The sequence below is a fragment of the Camelus ferus genome, chromosome 1 (assembly GCF_009834535.1).
Source record: "Camelus ferus isolate YT-003-E chromosome 1, BCGSAC_Cfer_1.0, whole genome shotgun sequence".
In the NCBI taxonomy this organism is placed as follows: Eukaryota; Metazoa; Chordata; class Mammalia; order Artiodactyla; family Camelidae; genus Camelus; species Camelus ferus.
In genome coordinates this window covers 57,118,207-57,144,471 of record NC_045696.1, presented here as the reverse complement: position 1 = coordinate 57,144,471, position 26,265 = coordinate 57,118,207, and the positions used below count along the sequence as shown (strand labels likewise).

The following is a 26,265-nucleotide window of genomic DNA, read 5'->3' as shown; positions in this document are numbered from 1 at the left end:
ATACTTGAAGTTCATAGTTCATTAACCTTCTTTGATCTGTGGATTTACATGTTCATCAAATTAGAAAGATTGTTGGCATTACTTTTTCAAACATTTTTCTGTCCCATCATCTCTATCCTTTCCTGGGACTCCTATTGTATGTTTATTAAGCAGCTTGAAGTTGGACAATAGCTGACTCATTCTCTGTTCACTGATTCTGGTTTTTTCCTCTGTTTCATTTTGAGTGGTACATCTTTGAGTTCAGTAATTTTTCTTTTTCAGTGTCAATTCTGTTGTTCATCCCATCTGGTGTATATTTTACTTCTAGAAGTTTAACTCAGATCTTTTTTATATTTCCCATGTCTCTTAACATACTGGTGCTTTCTTCTATCTCCTTGAATATATGAAATACAAATCTTCTTCGAGTTATGAGATTACATCCTGATAAACCCATTGTAAATTGAAAATATCCTAAGTCAAAAATGAATTTAATACACCTAGCCTGTCAAACATCATAGCTTAGCCTAGCCTACATTTAAGATGTTCAGAACACTTACTAGCCTACAGTTGAGCAAAATTATTTTACACAAAGCCTTTTATAACAATTTATAAATTTATTTATTGAATACTGTACTTATGGTGGAAAATAGAATGTTTGTATGGGTACAGAATGATTTGAAGTGTATCAGTTGTTAACCCTCATGATCATGTGGTTGACTGGGAGCTGTGGCCCAATGCTGCTACCTAGCATCTTGAGAGATGATTGTACTACACATTGCTAGCTTGGGAAAAGATCAAGATTCAAAATTTGAAGTATGGTTTCTACTGAATGTGCATTGCTTTTGCACCATCATAGAGTTGAAAAATTGTAAGTTGAATCACTAAGTCAAGGACTATCCGTATATTTACAATAGCTGACTTAATGTTCTTGTCCACTGATTTTATTCTATGTGTCATTTCTAGGTCAGTTTATATTGGTATTTTCTCTTTATCAGGAATTGTATTTTCCTATTGACATAGTATCATTGCCTGGATGCCAGACATTGTAAATTTTTTGTTATTAGCTGCTATTTGTTTTCTATTATTTAGATACTGAGTTTTGTATTCCATGGCACAATAACATTTTTTTTTAGAAACAGTAAAGTCTTTTGCTTTTTATTCTGAAATAAATATATAACCACACCAAGTTGCCAAAAATTATACAGGATAGTAGTATAGCTTGTGGATAAGTGTAATGAATGGAAGTAGTAATATAAGGAATGAGGAGGAGATATTAGGAATGCTTTGTTAATATAAGATACTTGCACTATCCATGAAACAGTATAGTGTTACTTAAAAGTGGACTTGTATCAGTAGTAAATGTATATTGCAAACTCTAGGGTATCTGCTAAAAAAAAAAAGTAAAAAAGAGAAGTATAATTAAGAAAGGAAGGGGAAAGGAATCATATAAGATGCCCAGTTCAAACCACAAAAGGAAGAAATAAGTGGAAGAAAAATACAGGAACAAAGAACAAGGGCAATGAATAGAAAATAACTATGGTAGACATTAATCCAACTATATAATCACTTTAAATGTCAATTGTCTAAATACATTAGTTAAAAGACAGACTGTCAAAGTGATTCAAAAAACAAGACCAATATGTAGGTGACAAGAAATTTAAATACAAATGAATATATAGATGAAAAGTAAAGAGATGGAGAAAGATATACCGTGCTAACATTAATAAAATATATATATATATATATATTTACAGCCAGTTGCTTTAGGATGGTGAGGAACGTTGTTAGTCCAGTGAACCCCATAAGCATTGGCCCACTGCCATACTTCATTTGCTGTGAAATGAGTTCTGTGATGAAAAGCAGTGCTGTGTGGGATATCATAATAATGGATAAAGCATTCTGTAAGTCGATAGATAATATATTTGGCAGAAGCATTCCATGCAGGAAATGTAGATCCATATCCTGAGTGTCTATTCCAGTAAGGACAACATAGTGTTCCTTCCATGATGAAAGTGGTTCAGTGCAATCAACCTGCCACCAAGTAACTGATCACCTGAGAAATGGTGCTATATTGGAAACAGCATTGATTTTTGCTCTTGTCATACTGGGCACTTAACAGTGGCTGTAGCCAAGTTGGCTTTGGTGAACGGAAGTCCATGTTGCTGAGCCCATGCATAACCCGCACCCCTGCCACCACGGCTACTTGTTCATGAGCCCGTTTAGCAATGACAGGGGTAGCTGGGAAATAATCTGACTGCTATCCATAGAATGGGTCATACTATCTATTTGAGTGTTAAAATTCTCCTCTGCTGAGGTCTCCCTTTTGTGAGCATTCATATAGGACAAAAACTTTTGTATATACTAGCAACAGAATTTGAAATTCAAAGCAATAACATTTACATTAGTACCCTCAAAAATAACATACTTATAGATCCAAAAAAGTATGTGCAAGATCTACATGAGGAAAACTACAAAACTACCCCCCCCCCCCAAAATCCTTACAGATAGAGGAAACTGAAAAACAAGTGGAGAGAGATTCCATGTTCATGGATAGGAGAACTCAATATTGTCAAGACATCATTTCTTCCCAACTTGATCTACAGATTCAACACAATCCCAATAAAAATTTCAGCAAGTTATTTCATGGATGTTGACAAACATTCTGAAGTTTAGATGGAGAGGCAAAAGGCCCAGAATAACCAATACGATACTGAAGGAGGGGAACAAAGTCATAGGACTGATGCCATCTGACTTCAAGACTGACTTTAAACCTAAAGTGGTGAAGACAGAATATTATTGGTGGAAAAAAATAAATACATCATTGCAACAGAATAGAGAGCCTAGAAATAGATCCACACAAATACAGTCAACTGATCTTTGATAAAGAAGCAAAACCAATACAATGGAGAAAAGATAGTCTTCTCAAAAAATGGTACTACAACAACTGGACATGTACATATACAAAAAACAAATCTAGACACAGACTTAACACACTTCACAAAAATTAATTCAAAATGGATCATAGTCCTAAATGTTAAACACAAAACTATATAAAGCTCCTAGAAGAAAATACAGAAGAAAATGTAAATAACTGTAGGTTTGGTGACTTTTTAGATACAACACCAAAGGCACAATCCATAAAAGAAAAAAATTGGTAAATTTGAATTCATTAAAATGAAAAACTGCTTTGTAAAAGACACTATCAAGAGAATGAGAAGACAAGCCACAGACTAGAAGAAAATAGTTGCAAAAGATACATCTGATAAAGAACTATTAACCAAAATACACAAAACCTGAGTAAAAAATGGGCAAACGATCTGAACAGATACCAAACTAAAGAAGACAGATGGCAAGTAAGCATATGAAAATATTTAAAATCTCAAATTAAAACAAGAATGAGAAGCCACTACACACCTATTAGAATGGTGAAAATCCAAAACACTGTCAACACTAAATGCTAGCAATTGGACGTGGAACAACAAAAACTTTCATTCATTGATTGTAGGAATATAGTTTGTTTCTTAAAAAACTAAACATACTTAAATTACCATATGATTCAGGAATCATGCTCCTTGGAATTTACCAAAAGAAGTTGCAAATTTATGTCCACACAAAAACCTGAATGGATAAACTGTGGTACGTCCAGACAATGGAATGTTACTCAGTGCTAAAAAGGAATAAGCTATGAAGCTATGAAAAAAACATAGAGGAAACCTAAATGCATATTACTAAATGAACTCAATCTGAAAAGACTACATACTGTGTGATTCCAAATGTATGACATTCTTGAAAAGGCAAGACTATGGAGACAGTAGAAAGATTTGTGGTTGCTAGGAATTAAGGGGAAAGAGGTGATGAATAGGCTGACACAGATTTTTAGAACAATGAAACTATTCTATATTACATTAAAATGTATTGTATAATGGAATGTATTCATCATTATATACACGTTAAAACATCAAGTATGAGTCCCAATGTAAACTATGCATTTGGGATAATGGTGATGTATTAATACATGTTCATTAGTTATAACAAATGCACCACTCTGATGGAGGATGTTAATAAGTGGGAGAGGCTGAGTGTGTGGGGGGTAGGCAAGGGGAATATGCAATATTTAAAATTACTTTAAAACATAAAGTATATTAAAATATAAAAAGGTAACCCTCATACACTGTTGGCAGGAATGTAAATTGGTGTAGCCACTGTGGAAAACAGTATAAAGGTTTCTCAAACTAAGAATAGAACCACCATATGACCCAGAAGTTCCACTCCTGGGTATATATCCAAAAAACCAAAAACACTAATTCAAAGAGATACATGTACCCCAAAGTTCATAGCAACATTATTTACAATTACCAAGATGTGGATGCAACCTAAGTGTCCATCAACAGATGAATGGATAAGGAAGATGTGTATAAAAAATGTCTGTCTGTCTATGTCTACCTATGTCTATGTCTATCTATCTACACACACACACACACACACACACACACACAATGGAATACTACTCAGCCATAAAAAGAACGAAATTTTGCCATCTGCAACAATATGGATGGTCTTGGAGGGCGTTATGCTAAGTGAAGTAAGTCAAACAGAGAAAGACAAATATTGTATGATACCACTTATATGTGGAATCTAAAAAATTACAACAAATTAGTGAATATAATAACAAGGAAGTGGACTCACAAAGAACAAATTAGTGGTTACCAGTGGAGGGTGGGCAATACGGGGGTAGGGGACTGGGAGGTACAAACTGCTGGGTGTAGGGTAGGCTACAAGGATATACTGTACACAGGAATATAACCAATATTTTATAATAACTGTAAATGGAGTATAACCTTTAAAACCTGCATAAAAATAAAAAAAATATACATTAAAGTATAGAGGGAGGTCCCATGTACTCTTTACCCATTTCCCCATCACTAATATCTTTTTATATAGTTAAAATCAGAACAAGATGACATTGGTACAATTCACAGAACTTACTCAGATTTTATCACTTTTAGATGAATTCATTTGTGTATTTATGTGTATGTATGTATAGGTCTATGTAATTCTGTCACATGTGTAGATTTGGGTAACTACCACTATAATCAAACTTCAAAACTGTTCCATCACCAATAGGGTCTCCTGTGTTACTCCATTATAGTCACATTACTCCTTTCCTCACCCATTGCTAAATTTTGGCGAACGCTAATCAGTTCTCCAGCTCTATTTTATTATTTCAAGTTTGCTATATAAATTGATTCATATAGTATTTAACCTTTTAAGATCAGCTCTTTTCACTTAGCACAGTTCTCTTGAGATCCATACAATTTGTGAATCTTAATAGTTTGTTCTTTTTTACTGCTGAATAGTATTTCACGGTATAATATGCCACATTTTGTTTAACTATTCACCTGCTGAAGGACATCTGGATTTTTTTTTTTTTTTTTTGGTTTTTATAATTAATGCTGCTAGGAGCTCTGTATACAGATTTTTGAGTAAAGTTCAGTTTTCATTCTCTAGGTACCTAGGAGTGGGGTTGTTAGATAATATGGTAATTGTATTTTAACTTTCCAAGAAAATGCTGATCTGTTTTCTACAATGGTTTTACCATTTTGCTTTTCTACCAGTAGAGTATGAGAGTTCCAGTTGATCTGTGTTATCTTTATCATCACCTAGTTTTGCTAGTATTTTTATTTATTTATTTTTAAATTTAAATTTAGTCAGTTTACAATGTGTTAATTTCTGGTATACAGCACAGGGATTCAGTTAAACATATATATATTATATCTTTTTATATTCTTTTCATTATAGGCTATCACAAGGTATTGAATATGGTTCCCTGCGCTATACAGTAGAATCTTGCTGTTTATCTATTTTGAATACAGTAGTTAGTGTCTGTAAATCCTGAACTCCCAATTTAACCCTCCACCCCTACTCCCACCCTGGTAACCACAAGTTTGTTATCTATGTCTGTGACCCTGTTTCTGTTTTGCAAATAAGTTCATGTCTCATTTTTTTCTCAAGATTTCACATATAAGTGAGAACATACGGTATTTTTCTTTTTCTTTCTGGAGTACTTCACTTAGTATGACAATCTCCAGGTGTATCCATGTTGCTGCGAATGGTATCATTTTATTTTTTATGGCTGAGTAATATTCCATTGTGTATATTTACATATATACACCACAACTTCTTTATCCAGTCATCTGTTGGTGGGTATTTAGGTGGCTTCCATGTCTTGGCTATTGTAAATCATATTGCTATCAACATTGGGGTGCATGTATAGTTTTGAATTGGAGTATCCTCTGGATATATGCCCAGGAGTGGGATTGCTGGATCTATTGGTAACTCTATTTTTAGACTGTTAAGTAATCTCCATACTGTCTTCCATAATGGCTGCACCAAACTACATTCCCACCAATAGTGTAGAAGGGTTTCCTTTTCTCTACACCCTCTCTGGCATTTATCATTTCTGGAATTATTAATGATGGCCATTTGACTGGTGTGAGGTGATAACCTCACTGTAGTTTGGATTTGCATTTCTCTGATAATTACTGATATTGAGCATTTTTTTCATGTGCTTATTGGCCATCTGTATGTCTTCACTGGAGAAATGTTTGTTTAGGTCTTCTGCCCATTTTGTGATTGGCTTGTTTATTTTGTTGTTGAGTTGTATGAGCTGTTTGTATATTCTGGAAATTAAGCCCTTATCTGTCACATCGTTTGCAAGTATTTTCTCCCATTCTGTAGGTTGTCTTTTCATATTGTTTATGATTTTCTTTGCTGCACAAAACCCAGTATTTTTAATTTTAGTAGTCTAATGGGTATTTAGTGTTCAAATTTACATTCCTCTAGTGGCTAATGAACAGTATGTTTTCATGTGCTTATTTACCATTTGTATATTCTCTTTGGTAAAGACTCTTTTCAAGTAGTTTGCCCATCTTTTAACATAAATGTTTCATTTGGAATAATTAGAGATTGAGAGGAAAGTAGCAAAGATAATACATAAATTTTTTATATTCTCCTTTCCTAGTGCATTATTATTAACTGAATTCTATACTTACTTCATATTTCACCAGTGTAAAAAAATATTTTTCTTACAGTTTTTATTGTGGTGAAATGTATATATAACCACTCAAAAATGTACCATCTAGTGGCATTTAGTACATTCACAATGTTGTGCAACAATTACCACTATATAGCTCCAAAGCATCTTCATCACCACAAAAAAATAACACTGACCCATTTAGTAGTCACTGCCCATTCTACTCTTCCCTAGCCACTGGTGACCATTAATCTTCTGTTTCTAGGGATTTACTTATTCTGGATATTTCATATAAGTGGAATATCATACAATATGTGGCCTTTTATGCCTGGCTTCTTTCACTTCATGTAATGTTTTTGAGGTTCATCAATTTTATAGCATGTGTCAGTACTCTGTTTTTAAAATAAAACATTTCAGAATTGTAGTAAAATATATACAAAATTGGTTAAAATGGTAATTTAAGCATACAGCTCAGTGGTATCAAGGCCATTTGTATTGTGCAACCATCACCACCAGCTATCTCCAGAACCCTTTTCACCTTGTAAAAATGATACACATTACCCATTAAACAATAATTCCTCATATCCCCCTCCCCCAGTGCCTGGCAACCACCATTCTACTTTCCTTCCCTAAAAATTCGACTACTCTGGGTACCTCATATAATTGGAATCATACCACTTGTGTCTTTTTGTGACTGGCTTATTTTACTTAGCATAATATCCTCAAGGTTCATCCATGTTGTAGCATATGTCAAAATTTCTTTCCTTTTTAAGGCTGAACACATTGCATTGTATATTGCACACACGTTTTACTTATCCACTGATTTACTGATGGCCTGTAGATTGGGTTGCTTCTACATTTTAGCTATTGTCAATAATGTTGCTATAAAGGTGTGTTTACAAATGATCTCTTTAGGACTCTATTTTTAATTCTTTTGTGTATATATCAAGAAGTGGATTTGCTGGTCATATGATAATTTCCATTTTTATTTTTCTGAGGAGCTACCATAGCAGCTGTGCCATTTCACATTCCCACCAACAATGCACAAGAGTTCTAATTTCTCCTCATCCTTGCCAACACATTTTCTTTCTTTTTTTTTTTTTGATGGAAGTCATCACCTATTGGGTGTGATGTCATATCACACTATGGTTTTGATCTGCATTTTCCTAATGATTAGTGATTTTGAAGATCTTTTCATGTGCTTATTGGCTATTTGTGTATCTTCTTTTGAGAAATGGCAATATAACTTCCCATTTTTAAATTGAGTTGGTTTGGAACTCCAGGAGTTCTCTGTATATTCTGGATAGTAGATGCTTATCAAATATATAAACACAACTGATTTCTGTGTGTCTATTTTCTACCCTGCAACTTTACTAAATTCATTTATTAGTTCTAGTTGTTCTTCTGTGGATTCTTTGGGATTTTCTGTCTAGAGGACTGTGCCATCTGTTAATAGGGATAGTTTTACTTCTTTTCCAATTTAGATGCTTTTTATTTCTATTTTCTTGCCTAGTATTTCTGGCTAGAACTTCCAGGACAAAATAGAAGTAGTAAAAACAGGCATCCTTGTCTTGTTCTAGATCTTAACGAGGCAAGTTTTCAGTCTTTCTTCCTTGAGTAGGATGGCTATGGGGATTTTTTGTTTTTTGTTTTTAAATAAATGTGCTTTATCAGTTTGAGGAAGTTCTCTGCTATTTCTAGTTTTTTTAAAAAAAAAATTTTATCATAAAAGAGTATTCAATTTCTTCAAGTGTTTTTTTCTGCACCAATTGAGATGATCATGTGTGGGATTTTTTTCCCTTCAATCTGTTAGTGTGGTTTTTACATTTTTAACTTTCTTCTGTTGGACCACCCTTGTATTTCTGAGATAAATCCCACTTGATCATGGTATATAATCCTTTCAATATGCTATTGGATTCTGTTTGCTAATACTTTGTTGAGACTATTTGCATGTATATTCATAAGGAATGTTTGTCTCTCATTTTATTTTCTTGTGGTCTTTGTCTAGCTTTGAAATCAGGGTAATGCTGGTGTTACAGAATGAGTTAGGAAATGTTCCTTCTTATTCTATTTTTTGGAAGAGTTAAATATTTGGTAGAGTTCACCAGTGAAGCCATCTTATCCTGGACGTTGATTTGTCAGGAGGTTTTTGTGATATATGCTGGAAGCCTTTTTCTTGTAAGTAAAGTAATTCACTTTTTATGTCTATTGACATGTGAGACATTTCATCATAGTTCTGTAATTTTAAAAAACCACATTTAGTATTTTTACTTAATTTTCTGGGAGACAATTTACTTACTACCCCTCTCCCCTTCTTAAGTTAATGTGCCAATTTCCTGTAATGAACTGCTTAAAAAGAAGCCTTGGTCTAGAATGGAGTGAAATAGGCAAAAAAAAACAAACATATAAATACATAGATAAAAATTTTTAAAGACTGCTGTTTAAAAATCCAACATTTTCACCAATTATATTCAAACAGAACACACAAATGATATTGGCATGATATGTGTTTTTAGTGTTTCCTTGTGGTTGGCTTTCCTCACCATCTTGCAAGTAACAGAGCTACAATCAGTTGTAGTTTGTCATGCTAGATCACAGAGGTTCACTCAGTTTCATATTAGTTGAAGGCCCTGGATGAGACTATAAGGTCTTGGAATTCCAAATTGCAAGACTCTATTGATTCCTATAGGGCAAAATTCTGATAATTTTGCTTGTCCACCTCATAATTAGGTACCTGAGTGATACTACTCTGGTGCAGCATCTCTGAAGCTGTAATGCAGTCCTTGATTGTGACTCTGTTGTCCATGTTGTGGAAGTGTTCTATGGCTAACATGTTGTGCTGGATGCTATGTTTTGGAATTTCTAATTTGGAGAATAAAGTCAAGCTATAAAGGTCATCTTAGTTAAAGAGCACTGGGTACATTCACAGCCAGCAGCTACAAAACTGTTCTCTGAGACAAATAATACACTCAGGAGTGGCAGGAACTCTGGTTTCAGATTGAAACTTGAACAATATTTGAGACATAAGCAGTAGACATGTGCTGTAATGGCTGACCCAGGGCAGACAGCTCCCACTGGCAGGGAAGTTGAACCTGGGACTCAGCCTCCAGTGCCACCAGACTCTGACATCAGTTAACCAAAATGCATCTTGATGCCCTATGGCATACTGGTTGGCTTTTCATCAACTTTTTTATTGTATGCAGAAGCACTCTGCTTTTTAAGTCACATGATCCTGCTGTCAGCAAAACACTGTTGAGATCCCAATCCAAACTAAGGACAATTGAATGAATTGGCTTTTTAGTGTGCTTGCTTACCCACTTGACATTTTTATACTCAAGTAACAAATTATTCTTCAGTGTCCACAGCAAATTTGTTCTTCAGAGAGGACCACTTCACAAAAGTGGCTGCATGATTAATTTTCAAAGTCACCAGGGATAGCTTCCAGACACCATCCTTCTGACTCCTGCAAAGGACAATGTGGTCATGCTTGAGAGCCCTATCAATACCTGTGATGCCTCTACTGTGCTCCTGGAGTTCATGTGGTTTCACCCATTGGCCCCCATTCCTCTTATAGATGTGAACTTTGCAGTTATTGCTGCTAAAGGCAACCTGAGTATGATCCCTGTTTTAGGCATGACAGATGATTGGCTCTCGTAAAAACTGTTGCAGAAAAATATTTTTGGTGTCTTTAAAGGTTAGGAAACAGGGGTCAGGACAGTCCTGACAGGCTCAGAGCGGAGAATTTGAAGACTAGTCAATCAACATGAACAGGGTTTGTTCCATTCTGCATCTTTTATGAAGGTTATTTCTTCCTCCTCTTCCACTTCCTTCTCTGTTTTCTATAGTTCCTATCACTAATATGGTCTGTATATTTTTTTTTAATATGTATTGTCCTTTGCCTGATTTTTGAAGTTTTGGGGTATTAATTTTTTTTAGTGGTTACTTTGAAGATATATTCTTAATTCTTCTTGAATTGCTATATATGCATGGCATCAGTTGACTTCCCCTTATGATAGGGGAAATTAGTATAATTCCTCTTTCTATGTTTATTCTTGTTCTCAATTCACCAATTAATCACCACACTTAGATACAGAATTATTTACTCTTTTGTTAGCAACTTTAACCTCCTCTTTACCTTCCCTAAAATTAAAAATTACAATATTTCTATGTTATGGATTTTAAGTTTACATTTTATTCTGTAATCATATTTGCCACTGTTGTTTAACTTTACTTCTACAATTTAATAAACTGATCACTCCCTGTCCTTTGACCATGGCCTCTCCGTGCATGTTTTCATTGGTTGGAAACCATCCTATAGCAGATATTTAAAGATTCATGGGGGCCTGTGTTTCATTTACAGTATTCTATGATGCATATATAACACTATATTTATAATGTTACGGGCATTCATGGTTTGAAATTTTAAAAATTAATTCATTTTTTAGGTTACTAATTCAAAATTATTAGGAAAGAGAAATTGTACTTTTTGTTCCAATTAAGAAACAAGATAGTTTTTCACCAAGTGTTAAAATGTTAGGTATAAAGCAATTTCCCACAATTCTGGCAATTACTTCATAAAATACTAACTACGTAAAGGTTCTAATAGTATAAATGTCCAATGTATGAGGTTTTTACTGTTACTGTCATTATTTTACTATTACCGTTATATTGCCACTCCATTTGAGGATTGTTGTAACAAAGAAGTTACATTAGTATCGAAAGCTCTCCAACACATTGTCATTTTTCCTTTGTCTTTAGTAAACAGCTCACATACACAAGTCACTAATACCTTTATACAGATGACTGATATCTGCCACTTTGAACCTGAGATCCCCCTTATACTCTAGCTCAGCATTTTTTTCTTTATTTTTAAACTTGAAGTATAGTTGATTTACAATATTGTGTTAGTTTTAGGTATACAGCAAAGTGATTCAGTTATATATATACATATTTCAGATTATTTTCCATTATAGTTTATTATAAGATAATATTGTTCTCTGTGTAACAGTAAACAGTCCTACATTTCTAATTGCTCACTGAATGGTTAACATGGACATCGCTGAGCAACTCAAACTCACTTTCCTTTCCTCTTAAACCAGGTATTCTCCATGAGAGTTACTCTATACACTCTGTAGTCACCCTTGACTCCCCCTATTTCCAATGCCTTATCAGCTCTGCTCCTCCACTGTTCTCAGTCCCATCAGTTGTAGAGTCTCTCATGGTAGCTTCTCTCCTTTTCATTTTCATTGTTGTTATCCTACTTCTAGCCTTCATTTGACATACTGCAATAGCTTTTTACATATCTTTCTCCACTAATAGATTATACATTACTGGAAAATAATCTTCCCAAAGCCATGTTATAAGCAATTCAGGGTATATTTTACACCAAAGTTTCATGTTGGAAGAATTTACATACATAAAGACATTTATCCTCTTTCAGAATCCTTGTAATTTTTTTCCTGTAATTTGTGGGAAATAAGTTTTAAAAATGAAATTACATTGACAACATACTTAGAAATAGGGAATGAAATTTTATTGTGAATCCTTTCAATTTCAAAAAAATCCTTTTGTAAAGTGATAAGCACTTAATTATTTTATCTTTTATATGTGAGTTTTCATAATTCATCTTTGCTTAAAGTATGCATAAAATAGTGAGAATGAAGCAACTGGGAAGGAGATAATTGGAGACTTTGAAAGACTGACATTTGTAGAAACTGTTTATTAATGTTTATTAATAACAACCATGCCTAACTGACCTCCAGATTAAAATGAAAACTAAGAGCTTTCTTTGCTACTTCTAATATAGCAGTGGGTTGGGAATCTTTTTTATTTTTCCTTTATGATAGGAAATTATGATGTGTGAATATTATCTGAATGAATATCAAAATGTGTATTTCTCTAGAGAAAAGTGTTCTTTAAATAGTCTTCATTCAACATCTGTCACGGTACATGCTATACAAGATGAAAGGCAGTTGTAAAATTACAAGCTTTGCAATGACATTGTTGATTTAAATTCAGTTTTGCTATTAGTTGTATGACCTTAGATACATTTGAATTTTTCTAGCCTTAATTTAATTATTTGTAAAGTGGGAACAATATTACCTATCTTATCTCAGATAATGTGTTCAAATCTTACAGTATAGCGTCTGATAGGTAGTAGGTCAATAAATGAAACTAGAATGTTGATTTTTCCTTTGACATCAGTTACACTAGTAAAATACTAATTAACTTCATAACAAGTAGTGAATATATTAGTACTTTGCATTTTAAAAATACTGTAACATAATTATCCAATTTAATCAAATTCATCAAAGATTATATGTAATCAGATTTTAAATGTAATAATTTATTGACTAAAAGTTAATTTAGATACAGTGAAATGAGGTATGTGAATATGCTCCATAAACTTGGGGTATTATGTTCTGTGATGTAGGTTCAAATCCTAATTATACAATTTATTAACAATATAACCTCTGTTTCTGCTCTGAAATAGAAGACTGGGGATAGTGATAACCATCTTGGGGTTGCTAAGAAAATCAAATCAAATAATGTATGTGAAACAGCTTTGTATACCCTAAAGCATAATGCAGGACTAATTATTGTATTTTTCTTATTTTAACCATGACATTAATAGGATTTAATGCTACAACTTTAAGTCAGAATAAAGGAGAGGAAAATAAAGGTAATTAAATTAAATTTCAAAAAAGGAAAACAGTTTTGAAACAAGCAGAAAGTTCTTAAAGAAAAATTTATGAAAGCCTATTTAATAAGACCTTACTTATTTCAGAGTTAGAATCATGAATAAGTCTGTGACCACCACAAAAAATAAACTAAAGTGAATCATATTTCCTATAAATTTCCTAAATGGCAAGAATTCTATTCTTTTTGGTATTGGATTTTGTTGTTGTTGTTGTTAAACAGCATTAATTCTAAATGATACTAATATACAAAATAGGAAAAATAATTCCAGAAAAAACGATGCTCATTTACATGAGTACAGTCACAAAGGATCCATGTACGTGACTAGTCAATGTTTAAAAACATTTTCACAATTAAATAAACAAACAAAAATACTTTGGCGTGTAATGATTTATAAAACATAATTTTGTAAAATGATTGTTAACAAACAAAATGTTGAATGCTGCCAACAGAACTGTATGGTGATTTTTAAGAAAGCTTTTTTTGGAAAGCCATTAAACACTGCCATCTACAAAACTTGTTATTCATGGACTGGTTGGTTAAAATGTTCAGCCAAATGAATGCAACAAAACTTAAAATTGTTGGCTTTTGCCTACCGTACCAAGATCAGCCTTAAGATCTGTTGGCAGACTTAACTTTCTTGATCCTTTAACTGAAACAACAGAAAAAGGAAAAAGGCAGTTGTTAATATATAAAATTAAAGAGGAGTGTGAGGGAGCAGTATGTTTTACAGTAAAATTATTAAGATCCTGATGAACATTATACTTAGGGAGCATGTATGGAAGCAGAAATACCGTTCAGTGATAGTTTGTTGTCATTCAGTAGTAAATATTTAACATGCAAGCAGAAATATGAGAAAAGCAATTGTTCTTACAGTAAATAAGTAAATCTTTTACATAGTTTTTTTCACATGTGGCATGAGAAGTGATTTCTTATTTATTTTGGAAAGAACCCAAAATCAATTTCAGATAAATCTAACAGGTAAAGAAATACTGCAACAAATGTATAAGCTTATATCATAAATAACAATGATAAGGGTAAAAACCGATGTACTCTGTAAATATTTTTTTGAAATAGAATTCTATTATCGGTGTAATGTGATGTAGTTGAGTAAACTTTACCATGCCTATGGCAGATGAAATGCCTTCAGTACTGAATACTAAATGTTAAATTCAGTAGATAAGAAAAATCTGGAAAATAAAAAAATTTGAAAATAAATTTAATTGTATTATAAATCAAGCTGTTAGAAAATGAAAAAACCAAGAAAACTCCTATTATTTATTGAAAACTTGCCTCATTATCTGTTAATAAAAATTTTACATTGGGCATCGGTAAAATATTTAACTGGAATCTATGTTATCACATAAAGAAAGGCATTGGGGGAATCATGTTAAAATATTTTCTGTCAATACTTATATTAAGACTCAAAATGATACTACCAATTAATTTATACCTTGTAGTGAGTGATCTTCTTTACAACTATGAAAGTTATTTTAAAATAAAGATGGAAGATAATATAGCAGGAAGAACACTCAATTTAAAATCAGAAAACATGGCTCACAAATCTCTGAATTGTTAACACCTAGTTATAAAACTGAAAAATCCCTTCATCAATTTGCAGCTTAATCTTCTTATCTGTCAAATAATATTCTTGATACTATCTCTAATATTTCAGCTAGAATGATTGGAATACATCTTATATTTTATAAAACCTAACTATAATAGAAACCTAAATATTACTTTTTGTGAGTCATGAAATATTACTCATATCTTGATTTTTTTTCTTAACCATTTAAAAATTAAAAACCTGTTCTAATTCACAACTCATAACAAAACAGGTGGCAAGCTGGATTTGGCCTGTGGGTTGTAACTTGCTGACTACAATATGGCATGCTAAACAACTTACTAAAGGAAATCTAAGTATTATCATTCTAATAAAAACAATAGCAATAGGCAGTTGTCTCTATGAAAAGTCATTAAATAATTCTATTAAGGAGAAATCAGTAAATCAAATTACAGTAATTTGTGTTTAGAATTAGCAGCACAGATTGTATTTATATAAAAACATGGCAAACTAAATAAATATACGTGGTATTTGTGCTTCAGAAGAGGTTGCAAATAAAGTATATTTTGTAAATTGATACATAATTCAGATGGACTGAGGGAGTGGAATGTTTACTATTTAAAATCTTTCACTTAATTTTGAAAGTAGGAAGTAATTCTTTATAATGTAAGGATTTGTTCCATAATTTATCCTTTTAATTTTCTATTTTGTTTTAAAATAAGGTGTTGCAACATATCTATACAGTATTAATTACTTCAAAAATGGATTACAGAGATGCTTTCAAAAAGAGGGCAAACAGTCCCTTTCTATTAGCCTAATATCTAATTTACTGTGGCTCTCAGATCTGCTCCACTCTTGGGGATACGCTCTCCAATTTATCACCTGCCTTTTTGGCTTCCTATAGACAACTTTCTACCTGAAAATTGGGGGCCCCCTTACAGACCCTATCCTCAATTGTGTAATTCGGGGAGGAAAAGAGAATGATTAGATGGTGTGATTAATTGGTGAAGTTCTTTAATAACAATGTTAATAACAACTCTCCTGTTATTTATGCACAGAGTAATGTTCTCACTTGTCCAACCACTAGTAAACTACTCATCCTTCAAGACAGCTGAAAAATCACCATCTTTCTGAAGGCAGCTTCAAACTTAAGGCTTCATTTGGTGCCATTATCTTAACTTTTCATAGCATCTTGTGTACATCTCTTCTATAACACATTTTGTTATACTTGATTTTTTTTTTTACTCTACTACCAGCTAACATCCTGAAACTGAGTTCTCTAAAGACAGGGATTGTATCCCTAATGTCTAATCAATCTCTGTACAGCAGTACTTCCTAAGAGTCCACTGTCTTTTCAAGAGTGACATCACATATTTGATGCATAATGGGCTTATTCTCCCAAAAAATCTGTCATGCTGTGTATCTTCACACAGAATACTATCTTTAATCCTTCAACACCTTGAAAAACTACGTGTCTTGGCTCACAGTAATACAGAGAATAGTTCCATAGATGATCTGGCTATGGGGCAGGGAATATTGCTGCATCAAGTATTAGACTTACAACAGTTTGACTTCTTATGGTCCTAGTCCTGTTAGATTCTGGGAAAATTGTCAGTAAATTCTTGCTACTTTAATATGTTTTGGCTTACATTTTTGAAGATAAAAACAAAATTAAAAAGAAAAGAAAGAAAATTCATAACTGTGCACTAAAAAGGTGAATTTTATCCTAATGTAAATTATATGTCACTAAATCTGAGTTTAAGAAAACATAAAATTTGAAATAAAGTGTCCCCCACAGATAGGATTTAATCACTTACCTAATCACATCTATCACATTACTACTTACCTAGAAATTGTTAGGATGGCATGAGACCAAAGGTGACACAAATAAGTGACAGTATTAGCTGATGGCAAAATACATATTAATATTAATCTATAAATTCAGGCCTAAAGATCAGGTGATGGCCAAGCCCTACAATAGCACCAGATTGTAAATCTTTTCAAGACTATTCATCTCTACTCCTAGATTTTCTGCCTCCCCAAAACAGATTAGTTACAGTAATAAGGCAGGGTAGTCTGATGGTTTACCATAGCTTATACCAGAATGAGGTCATATGCTCAGCCCTAAATTTGAACAGAACTTCAGGCATTACAACAGGGTTTTGCCTGAGAGACTTCAGTATGTCTTGACTGTATTTTCTATCATCTGTATATTCATATGCCTTTTTTCTAATTCCTGATTCAATTCAAAGTCAATGAATAGTGCAGCCTGGCTCATCTGAGGAATGTTATATTGGCTTCAAGTAAGTTTTAGTCAGATCCTTGATTCCACATTTGAATCAAAATTTTAGGAACAGAGTGTACCCTGAATCAGTCTGAATATGGCTACTACTTTAATGGGAAATAACAAAATGCTAGGTTAGAAATTTCTAACTCAAAGCTTCTGATAAGTTGTTTGTTGATTAGGAACAACTGTATTGACTTTTTGATTTCATGAAGTATTTCTAGTTTGTTATGTCTAAGCTACAACTATTATTTGGAAATTTAGAATAGTCAGGGAGAACAAATTCAGTCTCTTTAGGCCATGGATGTTCATCACTGCTTTTATAATAACCGCTAATATATATTATTGAGAATCTATGTTCTGAACACTAGCACACAGTTAAGATTAAGAAACTTGGCTAACGTTATATTGGTAGAAAGTGGTAGGGTAAAATCAAATTTATCTTGACTCCAAAGTTATGTCCTTTCCGCTAAGAAACACAGTCTTCCTGATATAGAGATAACCACCTCTGTGGCCTAGATATTTTCTGTAAAATAAATAAATCTAACACTAAATTAAAATAAACAGTTATTTGGATTAAATGTTTGTAAAGTTTATCTATCTATTGATTAATTAACTGACTGGTTGGACTATAGTAGTAAACTTCATTTGTCTATCTTCCCTATACTACAAACGAAGATAGGACAGAGGTGTATACATACAGGTATAGTTAAACCACATACATACACAAACATTTTGTGGTCACCATGCCACGGTGGAGCAATGAAAGATCTACATGCTTCTAATTTTGTGGCCATTTCCCTCTCCTTTTTTTCAGAAATGGCTAAGATACAGGCAGGCAAAGAGGCATATTTCTTGGAATTGGCCCCAGCATACAAAAGTTTAATGTCATGACTCTACTTTTCTTGCCACCTTAAAATATGTATTACATTCCTATCTAGACAATGATAATGAATCAGTGACTTTTTGTTACTGTCATATGAACAAGTGTTAAATGATCATGAAACTTTTTTTCTGTTTTGTCTGTCTTGAATTATAAACTCCGAGAGAGAACTAGGTTATTCAACACACTTTTTTTTTTAAAGCACACAAAAGGAGGTCAAGTAATTTGGGGTCAGAGGACCTTCAAGTCTAAGAATTTGGGTTGGTTCTGACTAAGCCATGTCCTAGCAGAATAACCTTGGGCAAGTTATAGAATTATTTTTCCTAGTCATAATTCTCCACTCATATAAAATGAGAATTGTACCGACTTTACAGGATTGCTGTAGGGCTAAATATGATAATATACATGAAAAATACCTTGTTTGCATTCAAATACTCCACTAATGTTGATTACAATATTATAGCAAATAAGTCTTAATAAATTCAAAATTTGATAGTTTGGTGATTTTATAAACTATCAAAACTAAAAATTACTTTCAAAACCAGTTTTTCCTGGAAATTAAATGGTAAACTGTATTTCTGATGTTTCATGCAAAATATATATAAGCTTTTTTGAATCTCTTTGTTAAAACATTGTCTCTTTATAACTCAGCAATTTCTTACTTTCTCACTGCTTGGATGTCATATAATTTTGATTGTGATTATTTTTTGTAATTCCCATATTTCTTGTTACTATTTTATTAATGAAAATCAGGGGGGATGCTTAGGATTTACAACCAAATATAACTAAGTTGGGATTCTAGCTCCACTTATTTAAATACCCTAAGCTTCAGTTTTCTCCTCAGAAAAAGTCACAGTGGTGTTGTGTTACATAAGAAAAAAAGGAAACTACTGTCTGGAAAATTGTGGGTTACTATTATTTTTAGGTCCCTTGGTCACTGATTTTATTTGGGGTCTAGAACATTGGTAGGTAATACTTGTTAAAATTGTAAATCTAGTCATAACCATTCTTTAATGAATGCCTAATTTAAGAAAGCTGCGCAAACTGTGTCTGATTCTTATTTAGTCCCTATGAGCAGCATCAAATATTCAATGACTGCATAAAACGTGTAGGTCCTTTCTTTCTGCTCACTATTTTTGAGAACACTGCCCCTTTGAGGCAATTCTTTTGTGGAGTTTCCATGATCATCATCATTGTTTCTGATCATAGAAAATATTTAATTGTATTGTGAAGAATTATGGAGAATTTTTACAAAACCACTCTACTTTTTGGCCCTTAGTGTTTCTCTGAATTCTCTGTTGGGCACTCCATATTTTCTTATAGGCCTAATGAAATTATCAGTGTTTAGAGTGGAAAACACCACTATTAAAAATTTTGAACATTTAAAAATCCTTCACAAAAGCATTAGGAATTACTGCTCTATATATCTCATGAAGTTGGTGTCTATGGTTTTAACCATTGCTTCAGGCAAATTTTTCTCCATTCACAATGAGGGATCTATGTTTTCAGCACAACAAATAAGAATAAAACTTTTGAGACAAATTGTGAATTCTAGAAAATTGTGGCGATATGAATAACTTGTTTGTAAAAGAGATTTTCACTCTCATCTGGCAAGTGATGAACCTGATTCCTCTGTCTTGCAGCTGGTATTTCATTCCTATATAAGCCTGGTGCTGCCTGTCAATCATTTCTGTTCCAAATAACATACTACAAAAGTAGTCAAAACCTTCTTGTTTTGAAGCAATATGTTTGATTGCATGCACAGTCCTCTGAGTCTGCCTTGCTAAATACATACATACATACATACATACATACATACATACATACATAAATAAAATGACAGTGATGCTGTTTCCAGATCTGCTCTAACAATAGAAGAAACATAGGCAGAGGGCTAAAAGCAGGATGTCTGCTAAAAACCTATAGCAATCCTTATAATTTAACTATGAAATCTTGAAGGATGTATATATGAGATTGGGGAAAAAAGAAAGATATCTGCTAAAACCACATCTATTCAACACTGTTTTGGAAGTCCTAGCTAATTTCTTCCTTTAGAAAGAAGAAATAGAACTGTCATTTTAACAGGGAACATAATTGGATATATAGAAAATCTAAAAGAATTTACAAATTATTGAAATTAACTAAATTTATCAAGTTTTCTGGGATTAAACACTGTATTAAAAACTGTATAAAATAAGTAATTAATTAATTGTATTTTTATATTTAGCCACAAAAAAAGATAAAAAATTTACAACATAAAAATCCAATACAGAGGAATAAATCTAGTGAAAGATGTGCAAGACCTCTACAAAGCTAAAAACTTTAATTACTGAAAGTAGACACATAGACACTAAATGGAAAATTCATTATTGTTGAATATTAATTCTGACCAATTGATCTATAGATCCAATAAAACTGCAGTCACTATCCAAGTGTATGTTTTTTTGTGTGCAAACTGATAAATTTTTTTAAAAAGTTATATGGAAACACAAAAGACCTAAAATAACTATAATATTCTTGAAAGAAAACCACAAAAACAAAATTGGAGAACCTACACTGTCAGCCCTATATAAAGCTACAGCAGTTAGAGCAGTGTGGAACTGGATAAATGACAGATAAACATGGAAATGAAATAGAAAAAAGTCTAGAAACACACATATACATGGTAAAGTAGGCTAATTTGTGGCAGAAGTACCATTTTAGTGCATTGGGGGAAATGAGAGTTTTGTCATAAATGGACACCTAAATGAAAGTAATAAACTTTAACACTTTCCTCACAATAGACACAGAAATACATATCAAGTGGATCTTGAACTTAAAAGTGAAGGTAAAACAATATGGCTCCTAGAAGATAGGGAAATAGTTTTATGACCTTGGGGTGGACAAAGATTTTTTAAAGAACATAACACATAAAGCACTAATAATAAGAAAATATTGATAAATTGAATTATATTAGCATTAAAAACTTCTGTTTATCAAAGATCACCTTTAAGAAAGTAAAAGGTGAGGCACAGAATGGGAAAAATATTTTGTACTGTATACATGCAACAAAAAGACGTCTATGTATGTATCTACATACATACACAGAATTCCTTATAGTGAAAGAAAAAGTTGGCAACATAGTAACAATGAGTAAAAGACTTGAATATCTTATAAAAGAGAATGTTAAAAATAGCCAATAAACATAAAAGTTCATCAAAATCATTAGACATCAGGGATATGTAATTCATTTTAATTCCACAATGAGATAGCATTATGTACACCCCAGAATGACTGAGACTGGGGGGAAAAAACATTGGCAAGTATCTGTAACAAACAGAACTTTTATACACTGTTAATGGAAGTGAAATTGGTGCAAGCAATTTTTATTTCTAATTTTTTTAAATTTTTAGCAGAGGAGGTAATTAGGTTTATTTATTTTAAATTGGAGATATTGGGGATTGAACCCAGGACCTTCTACCTCCTAAGCAGGCACTCTACCACTGAACTGTACCCTCCCCACAAGCACTTTAGGAAACGCAATAGCATTTACTGAAGCTGAATATATGCATACCCTATGACCGCAAAACTCCACTCCCAGACACATGTAACACAGAAATGAGTTTATATTTGTATTAAAATTGTACAAGACTAGTTTTGTACCAGTCTAACAGCTTTACTTATAATAGCCCCCAACTGAAAACCACCTAAATGTTCAGTAATAATAGAGTCCAAAATCCACAAAACTAACATTATGATAAAAGTCAGAATCATAGGTAAGTTTGTGAGGGTTAGTGGATGAAAGGGGCATAAGGGAGGTGTCTGGGGTTCTAGTAACATTTCATATTTTGATCTGGATATGTTTACATGGAATATTCACTTGGGAAAACTAGTCTACCTTAACTCTTAAGAATTATGCACTTTGAGATTTATATATTATACCTCAGTTAAAAAACAATTTGCCCCAAAAGAGGTAAGCCAAGGTATACAAAAGAATTACAAATAAGTAAAGCAAGAGTTGTGGTATTAACAACTAGGGTGAATTCAGGTGAAGGACACAACAGAAATGAACAATGGTGATTAATGGTAAAGAATGCACTTTTTGTGGATATATTTTTGAATATTTATACATAAATATTTAAAAAAATAAACAGCAGACACAAGGAAAAATAGAAATATGCTATTAATACAATATTTTAATTCACCTTTTCCACATCTTTGACAAGTCATTAAAATATAAGTACGGACATGTATGACTTAAATAACATAATTAATAAGGTAACACTTAAAGCTAACTGATGCCACACATTTACATTAAATAACTCTTGGGCCAAAGAAATATAAACTAATTGTCTACTATATAGAAAATGTTAATGCAATCATAATTTATCAAAAGTTATATGTTTAATGCATATTCAAAGGAAAATTTAGCCTTGTTAACTCACATCAGTATGTAAGAAATTATAAATGAATTAAGCATCTACCACAAAAAGTTAGAAAGGGAAAAATAAAATGAAGGAAAGAGGAGGAAATGAAGATAAAAGCAGAAATAAGTAAAAAAACCAAAAAAATTCAATAAAATCATTGTTTGGGTTTAAATAAACAGCAAAATAGATCAAATATTAGCCTAATTAAAGAAAGATAAACTCTCAATCTTTGCATATGTACACTGTATTTTCAGAAATTTTCCTAATGAATTTTTTGTCTTTTCCAAGAAAGTACAAATATACAAAATAAGTAACTATAAAGGATAAATGACTTGACAGGGGAATTTTTACCAAAACGTAAAAAAAAGTAGATAACCGATAGTATTTAAATTGTTAAGCATAAAGAAGTCCTTAAAAGATCAAGGTCTGATTATAAAAAAACTTCACTAAGACAAGATATACTATAAGCAAAGTTAAAAGTTAAATTGAGAAAAATATTTGGATCTCATGTCACAAAGGGAAAATCTTCTCAACTTATGAAGGGGATTAATTATTATGAAAAGAACAAACAACACTATAGAAAATGCACAAAGTATAAGACTAGATGATTTACAAAAAATTATTTAAAGAGCTCTTAAATATATGAAAAGGTATTCAATTCACTTATAATGTGCTTATAATTTGTGAAAGATAAATTGAAACTGCACTGACATATCCCTTTTATCAAACAGACTTTCAAAAAAAAATAATAACCAGTATTTGCATATTATTGCAGGAAGAAGAGAAAACTGTTGTAAACCCCAAGGAGAGCAATGGGGAGTATTATGATTAGACAAAGTGTATACTCTTTGACCCAGCAACTCCGATTTTAGGAATTTAGATATACCTGTTAGATACCTGCATACATTTAAAGTGAGGAATGTACCAAGGTTAGTCACTGTAGCATTTTTGTTTGACACAGGCAGTAGGATGGTACTAAACTAAATGTCCTTTCATTGGTGAAATAAATTATAATACATGCATGCAAATTAATATCATATATAAGAATGAGAAAATACCTTATGCAATGGAAAGCAAGATACACTGTAAAGTGAAACAAACAAAGTATAATGAAATGCATACAATATACTACTTTTGTATAAAACAGAAAACAAAAAAGAACATGATATGCAAAATGAAATCGAAGAGGGAGAAACGGAAAACACAGACACCCGTTAGAGTATTTTCGTGATATTCTAGGTATAGTGTAACACCTAAATTAGAATGATGCCAGAGGAAATGCAAAAGAAAGGGTAAATGTATGAGAACATGTCTAAAATAAAAGCAGTAACATAAGGATTAAATAGATATAATTAAAAGAAAAATTTACACAGGATACAACTAGGTTCTACTCAGCCTACATTCCTGAAAAATAAGAATAAACAACTAACGACTCAAGGGAGTAAACTGAAGAAATACCAGAATTCTAACTGAATTTCTAAAAGTCAAATTTCACTGCTTTTTAAAGAGATTACTAAATGTTTATAAATTTGTATGAAGTTAAAAATAACTTAAATAACAATGAATTATTTTTTGATACGCTATGAAAAAAGACCTACAATTCAATGTCAAAGATAGACCTAATGTTTTTGGTGTTTAAGAATTTACACATTACTAGATATATACATTATAGAAAAATCAGACAAATAAAAATTTAAAAAAATAAGCAAATCATTCACAATGTCACCACCCAACAATTTCTACTGTTAACATCTTTTTTCACATACCCTAAAGACTTATTCCTAAGAATCTTGATACTCACATTTTTAATACATTTTAATGGGTTCACACTTTATTTTGATTTTTTTATTTCCGACATGTATTACCATTTTTTTCTTTGCTAATGAATATTCATGTTTCAAAACTATGGTCCAGAAGAATGGTTTCATACGCTTCTGTACCTATAGTATATATTTCCCAATAATTTAGCTCTAGCTATAAGACAGAGTTTCTGTGTATTACCAATTTTTACTTGGCATTATTACTATATCACATATCTGCAAAATAACCTTCCTTTAAGTGTCTTTAAAATATTGCATTCGTACCTCTGATCTTAATTTTTGGGGAAGGCAAAAATATTTAAGATAATTATTTCTATTTTATTTTGGAATCTATTTTAACTTATGATTAAATTTCAGAAACAAAATTACATCTAATTTCTAAAGTTATAAATTTCACATTACAAGAATAATGAAAATAAGGCAGTAGATTACTGCAGTGAATTACCAGAGCCTGAAAAATACCACTCAAGTTTACCTGAAGTGGGAGACTTGCAGCGCTCAAGTTCCAGAGGAACTGGAGTGTCATTCAGCTCAGTTAAACCTAAAAATGAAATGATAAAAAATTAGAAATTTTCCTAACATTTCATAGATAATTCTTATTTCTTAATTCCTATAAGTTTAAAAAGATTTTTCCCCTGTGAAAACTTTTCTATGCTCATAATTATTTTGAAAAATTTTAACAATAATACAGAAAAAAATAAGGAGCAATAACTGATATGCAAAGGGTAATTGAACATGATGGTAGAAAGATATAAAATCTCTTATTTTTTCATATGAAATAGCCATTTTAATAAATGATTTAATTTCACTGTAAATAAATCAAGAATAATATAAATTAGAAGGGCTTTTTTTAAAAGATCTAATCAGATCTTCCACTTTCAAGAGACACGGTTACTGGTTTTTTAAAAAACCTTTAAGGAGATGTTACAAATTAAAAACTTTATAGTTAGTTATAAAAATGCAGTATTGTGTAATAAATACTAAGTGATGTGTTCAATGGTATCAGTTGCTTCTTATAATAAGCACTGTTTTTCTCATTTCTAATATTTCTTATTTTCTATTGTCATTTCGCTGACAAATAAAAGGATAGGCACAATAGAATAAACATTTTGTAATTCCCACTACCTGTCAGTCTGCATTCCTATGGCATTCATAAAATAACCTTATGGTTTTCCTACCGTTGTTGGAAGGTTTCACATATTTTTTCTCTGTAAATAAATATTCAGTTTCTGCTTTAATGTAAATCCCCATACCCAGGAGTACTTAAGAGCTATTGTCAATTACCAAAACTGTCTTTATTTATATTCCTTTCCACCACCCCGTCCTCTATATAATTTGTACCAATAAACCTGTAGGTTCAAAAAAATCAGAATTTTGGAAAAGATCCATTGTGACAGCCTAGCCTAACCCTATGTTTTATAAATAAGAAATTGTCAGTTTGAAGAGTTTAAATTATTTAAGGTTTCAGAACTAAGTAGTGCCAAAGTTTAAATAGAATTCTTTATATATTTTGGTGAAGAGTTTTTTGTCAGAAGTAGGTTATTGTGAATATTTCCTTCCAGTATGTGAATTATCTTATCTTTATATTTTCTTAATG

General features: G+C 32.0%; 1 protein-coding gene and 1 pseudogene across 1 annotated transcript in view; both read right to left on the bottom strand.

The window, feature by feature from the left end:
• The window catches only part of STXBP5L (syntaxin binding protein 5 like), a 285,098-nt gene that overhangs the window by 34,163 nt on the left and 224,670 nt on the right, over window positions 1-26,265 (bottom strand). The window contains 1 exon segment of the mRNA XM_032480092.1: window positions 25,144-25,209. Coding sequence (XP_032335983.1) covers window positions 25,144-25,209 — 66 coding nt within the window.
• Window positions 9,547-10,647, bottom strand: LOC102523954 (annotated as a pseudogene).